Source organism: Echinops telfairi, unplaced genomic scaffold (assembly GCF_000313985.2).
Source record: "Echinops telfairi isolate 266 unplaced genomic scaffold, ASM31398v2 ScPeMD7_7469;HRSCAF=8507_0, whole genome shotgun sequence".
In the NCBI taxonomy this organism is placed as follows: Eukaryota; Metazoa; Chordata; class Mammalia; order Afrosoricida; family Tenrecidae; genus Echinops; species Echinops telfairi.
This window is the reverse complement of record NW_022111372.1, coordinates 78,915,466-78,921,329: the sequence shown is the minus strand read 5'-3', so window position 1 is coordinate 78,921,329 and position 5,864 is coordinate 78,915,466. Positions and strand designations below refer to the sequence as shown.

General features: G+C 43.0%; 1 protein-coding gene across 2 annotated transcripts in view; it reads left to right on the top strand.

Annotated features, from left to right (window-relative positions):
- The window catches only part of GRIA1 (glutamate ionotropic receptor AMPA type subunit 1), a 392,988-nt gene that overhangs the window by 242,690 nt on the left and 144,434 nt on the right, over window positions 1–5,864 (top strand). For both annotated transcript variants that reach the window (XM_004696740.2, XM_004696739.2), the window contains exons 6-7: window positions 2,833–2,994; window positions 5,677–5,844. In XM_004696740.2, coding sequence (XP_004696797.1) covers window positions 2,833–2,994; window positions 5,677–5,844 — 330 coding nt within the window. The remainder of the gene's footprint in view (window positions 1–2,832; window positions 2,995–5,676; window positions 5,845–5,864) is intronic.

The following is a 5,864-nucleotide window of genomic DNA, read 5'->3' as shown; positions in this document are numbered from 1 at the left end:
ACAACCCCAGAAACCCTATGCAGAGCCATTATGAGTCAGAATCTACTCAATGGTCATGATTCATTATACATATTTATAAATCATTGCTGACTCATAGTAACCCTATATGACAGGGTGGAACTTTCTTTCAAAGGGGCTGTGAATTTCGGAGATTATAACTGCATGTGGAGTAGAAAGCCCAGTCTCTCTCCCGTGGAGTGGCTACTGGTGTCAAACTGTGGTCCTGTAGACTGCAGGCCAATGTGTAAGTACTACACCACCAGGCCTCCTGATGTCTGCATACAACAACAAAATAACTGTGTTATCTTATGCTTCTGGAGGCCCAAAGTCCATAGTGTGGGCCATGTTGTTGACTTCTGGGGACTTCTCTCCTAGTTTCTGGTGACAGCCAGCGATCTTTAGCATTCCTTTGCTAATAGAAGATTAATCCTTCTCATGGTGACTATCTCTCTCCCTTGGGTGTTTCTTTGTCTATTGAGCTCTTTAAGTAAGACATCACTCAGAGAAATTAAATTTAGGATCCACCCTGCACTGGTATAGTCCTATTGGCATAGCATAAAAGCCCTTTATTTTCAAACAAGGCCTTATTAACAGCTGTTGGGCTTAGGGTTTCATATTTAGGAACATAATACAATCCACAACAAATACTGATTCCAGACCAACAGACATGAAGTGAGGCAGGGAAAGAGAGACACTCAGAGATGGTGCATGATCTAGATCTTGTGGCATAGTGGTGATACATCGGGCTGAAGTTTGAAACTACCAGTCATTCCAAGGGGAATAAGATGTGGTTTCCCAGTCCTGTGAGGAATTATAGTGTTGGAAACCCACAGAGGCAGTTCTACCCTGTCCTATTATGAGCTGTAATCAAAGAGAGTTTGGTTTGGGTTATCCAGAAGTTGAGCCCTAGTAGTGCTGTTGGCAAACATTGGACTTCTAACCTCGAGGTCATTGGATCAAACCCACCAGTTGCTCTGCAGAAGGAAAATGAGGATATCTCTTCCCGTAGAGATCTGCAAAGCGTCTGAAGCCCTATATCAGGTCACCATGAGTCAGAATCAACTTCATGGTAGTGGGTTTTGGTTTTTATCCAGAAGTTGAAGACCTTGAATGGTGAAAATAATAAACATTCTTGGAGGTTCAAGAGGATGAAGGTTCAAGTTCAACTCTAGTTCTTTCTCAGAAGAAAGATGAGGCAATCTACTTCTGAAAAATCCAGCTATTAAAAACCCACTGGTCACAGTTTTACTATGGCAGACATGAGTCACTGTGACCCAGAATTGACTCAATGGCAATTTATTTGGCCGCTATTGTTGTGTGTTTTAATCAGTTTCCATATGTGCAAAGGAGTTCAATTGGGATTTCTGGAACTCAGTGCAGAACATGCTTCACATTTAGCGCACTCATATGGCACTGGTTGAGGGCACATAGCAGAAACTCCCTGAATGTATGGTTTACTGTGCATGTGAGCAGAATACCAAGTGTTTATGCTTAGGATGAAATACGGTGTATCAATGTACACAGGAGAATGGAAATGGGCTCACACTGGCTGTATATATGTATCACAGACCAGAAATGGTTCTTTAGACAGGAGTCAAGAAAACATTTCTGAAGAGATGGCATTTTAGGTGAAGTGTGAAAGATGTAAAGGAGTCAGCCAAGAAAAGCAAATTTCTACAGAGACTATCAAAGACAAGATCCCTGAGTGGGACTGAGTGAGACACAGGCTCTGAGTCTAGTTTGTTTATGAGAGGACTGTCTTTGAGATTTCAAGATAAGGGAATTCAGTCATTGAGAAATTAGGGAACTTTCCCAGAGAGTTATAGAGATGCTGAGCCAGAGCTGAGGCCAACACTCGGGCCCTTTGGCTCTCAGTTCAGGCTTCCTTCCTTCACTATACTGTCTCCCCCATTATTTTTTATCATTTCCTGCATTGGGATCTGACAATTTCCCCAGCTGTGGAGATGTTATGATCCCTGCTCAAATGCCTGCAGTGTAACACTTCATTTCTTTATTTGGCCAATGGACATGATCATTTCAACTTTAGTTGAATGATCTAAAGTGAAATGAGGCCACATGTATAGAATTACTATAAATTATTGAACATATTATATAAGTGCAAGATTTATTTTTTTTTAGTGGAAGATAATTCTGAGTTTGGGTGAATTAACCAAATTGGAATAGTAGTTTTATTCTCAACAGAAAATCTTCATGAGTATTAGAATTGATCATAGACCTCGTCAGATAGAGAAGAGCTAGTCCGTTGTATGTAAAAGTATTCAGGGAGAGGAATGGAGCCTTAGGGCACCACAGATTTGCTGGTGACCTAAGAGAAGTGGTAGGAACTTGTCTCTGATGGACTATCTATCCTTGTTCTTTCAAAGGGGCTTGTGGTAAGAGGAGAGGAATATAGATGAAATGATTGCCTCCTTACGTGTCTACTTTGTTCCTTATGGCCTGGTCATTATAATCTACAGAGGTAAAATGTGCTGATCACACACAGTTTATAACTGCATTTTACAGGAATCATTGTGTTGAATCTTCCCCACAACCCCGTGAACTCCATTAAACAAACAAGAAACCATTATGTGAGTCCAAGCCTATAAAGCCAGTGACTTGTAGGTAGCAGAATCAGCACATAAGCCCAAGCAAATGCTCGTATCCATACTGCTAACTTTGTTCACAAAGTGATAATGGACTTCAGAAGGAAGAGAGAAACAACCACCACTCAACTAAATCATGGAACAGTCTATGCTTTTATAACATACTATTTAAAGTTGATCTTTCCCGGAGGCATGTTTTTACTTCTACCCCCTCTCCCTCCATCCACAGGGATTTATGGACATTGACCTAAACAAGTTCAAGGAGAGTGGAGCAAATGTGACAGGTTTCCAGTTGGTGAATTACACAGACACCATCCCAGCCAAGATCATGCAGCAGTGGAAGAACAGCGATGCTAGAGACCACACCCGAGTGGACTGGAAGAGACCCAAGGTGAGCAGGCAGCCAGCGACCAACCTGAGACTGAGGAACTGGTGTTCTGAGAGGAAAGGGCAATGGAAAATGGACCTTCAATGAGTAAAGCTAGGCTGTAAGAATCAGACACTCAGAGTGATGATGGTGCTGGCAAAAGAGGCATTTTATCTTTCTCCCATGTAAACAAAATTCATTCCAGGGCCTAGCAAATGACTCTAAACTCTTTAAACTTCCAAGATGCTAGTATTTTTGTCTACCATCAGAAGCATATGACTGTTACATTATAGAACAAGCTATTGCCTCAGAATTCTAAACAGCAGATGAAAGAAAAATGAAAAGCACAATTGCTACCTTGAAAACATTTTTCAGAAATCACACATAGACCTTGGGCTCACATGTCATTGGCCACATCTTAGAAACCTGTCCCCAGATGGCTTGCAAGGGAGGTTAGAAAATGGTGTCTCGATTCTTGGCAGGGTTTCCATGTTGCCCCACTGCAGTGGGGGTGTTACTTGCATTTATTTCTATGTGAATAAAGACTCCTTGAATTGGGCAAAGTGGCAGCCCTTATTTTAGACAGCTGTGAGCCCTGGTGGCATTGTGGATTATGCAGTGGCTTGCTTACCACAAGTTCAGCAGTTAAAATCCACCAGCCATTCCATGAGAGAAGGATAAAGTTTTCTGCTCTTATAAAGATATACAGCCTCAGAAACCCAAACAAGCAGTTTTACTTTGCCCTACAGGGTCCCTATGAATTAGAAATGACGCCCTGGCTGTGAGTTTGGTGTTTTGGCTTTGGGATGTGCCCAAGTAAAATCCAAGGGGATCTAACTAGGTAATTCTCAGCAGGTCTCAGCGTCAGAGCGTCCTTCAGCATGCAGGCAGTCTGCCTCTCACTTCTGACCAATGCAACTCGAAATGCTGCAGCCAGAATTTATTTTGTTTGTTATTTGAGGGTCACTTAGAAGAAGAATAGCAAGTACTTTTTCTTTCCCCTGCCAAATCCAACAGTATGGCAGTAGCTGTGGGCAACACTAAGTTGAGAAGGATTCCGGAGCCAAATTCGTCTATCTGGGACTCAACAGTGGATTGGGGCAGACTTTGTCCTACCAGTCGGTCATTTTGGTGTGAATGACAGAATGTCTAGCTGAGATGCATCTCATCCCACTGGCCTGCAAACGGATCGGGCTCTTCCCAGAGCGACAAAGCTAAAACTCACTTCCATCGAGTAGATTCTGACTCAAAGTGACCCTATAAGACAAGGTCGAACTGTCCAGTTGGTTTCCAAGATTTCACTCTTTATGGGAGTAAACAGCCTCTTCTTTCTCTCATAAAGCAACTGGTGGTTTCAAGCAGTTGACCTTGAGGTTAGCAGTCCAACATATAACTACTACCATCCCAGGACTCCCCTCCAAGAATGAAGAATCTCACCCACCACTGCAGTAATTGACTTTGACAACATCTACATATTAAATAACAATGACGTTTTTTCTATGCTCCCTGGTGGCTCAATTATTAACCACTTGGTTGCAAACCAGAAGGTTCAGGGTTGAATCTGCAAGCCACTCTGCTGGAGAAAAGACCTGGCAGACTGCTCCCTGAAAGATTACAGTCTCGGAGACCCTGTCAGGCAATTCTACCTTGTCCCATAGGGTATCTATGACTTGGACCTGACGCAATGGCTCGCAACAACAACCTGTCCTTTCTCATCATCTTGAAGTACAGTGATGATGATGTTTGTTTAAATTTATTATTTCACAACCAAATACCTAAACAAAGTGGAACTGTTAGCAGCCGAGTGCTTAGCAACTGTGCCACTTAACGAGTATGTGGATCTTTTCAAAGTCAATGACTCATTCCAAGAGAACAATCCCATGTCATCCTTACATTTTCCATCACGTTCAATCCAATATGGGAATATCCTTTCTCACATCCAAAGATTGGAGCAGCTTGCCAAGAAATCCATATGCAATAGAAGTGTTTCAGATGTAAGGTGGGAAAGACTCCGAGCCAGAAATTGGAAAGACATATATACATACATTCTACAACTTTCTATTATTAGTGTACAATGTGCCAGGCAGGAAGCTAAGTATTAGGAGCATATTAGTGAAGAAATAGATGTCAGTTCCAAACCAAGAAATCCTGCCCTGGACTATCATCCTGGTCTTGTTTCATCCAACCTTAGTCCCCAGATGGTTAACATAGAAATAATATACATATTGAGAATTTTTAAGGTTAAGAACAAGAGGAAAATTTGCAGGAGGTAACCTCAGGACTTGGGCAAGTCATGAGAAATAATTAAAGGCTTTCTCTTCTTGGATTCTTTTGTTCTTTTACTGTCACAAGAGATAGTGGAGTAAATAATTCCTCTTGGCTCCCAATTGGTCATTGTAACACAGAGAAAATTAACTGGTCCTTCAGGGGTATATCTGGCCACAGACATGTTCTATTTCACTGGTGCTCTCCTCCCCACCCACCCCAGCAGCAACTCAAGTTTAAAGCACGGAAGACTGCACACAGAAATCTAGAATTCTAGCTTCTCTTCAAAAATCATCCCCGGCAAGATCCAACTCACAATTCAGAAGGGCAGTTCCTTGTTTACCACAGGCCCCCCTTCGCCTGGCCCTGTGCACACGCTGTCACTGCTCCCACCATATTCACCTCTCTCTGTTCCCTACCTGTCTCCATTCCTCCCACCAGTACACCTCTGCGCTCACCTACGATGGAGTGAAGGTGATGGCTGAAGCGTTCCAGAGTCTGCGGAGGCAGAGGATCGATATCTCCCGCCGGGGGAATGCTGGGGACTGTCTTGCTAACCCAGCTGTGCCCTGGGGCCAGGGTATCGACATTCAGAGAGCTCTGCAGCAGGTAAGGCCCCTCCTGGCAGC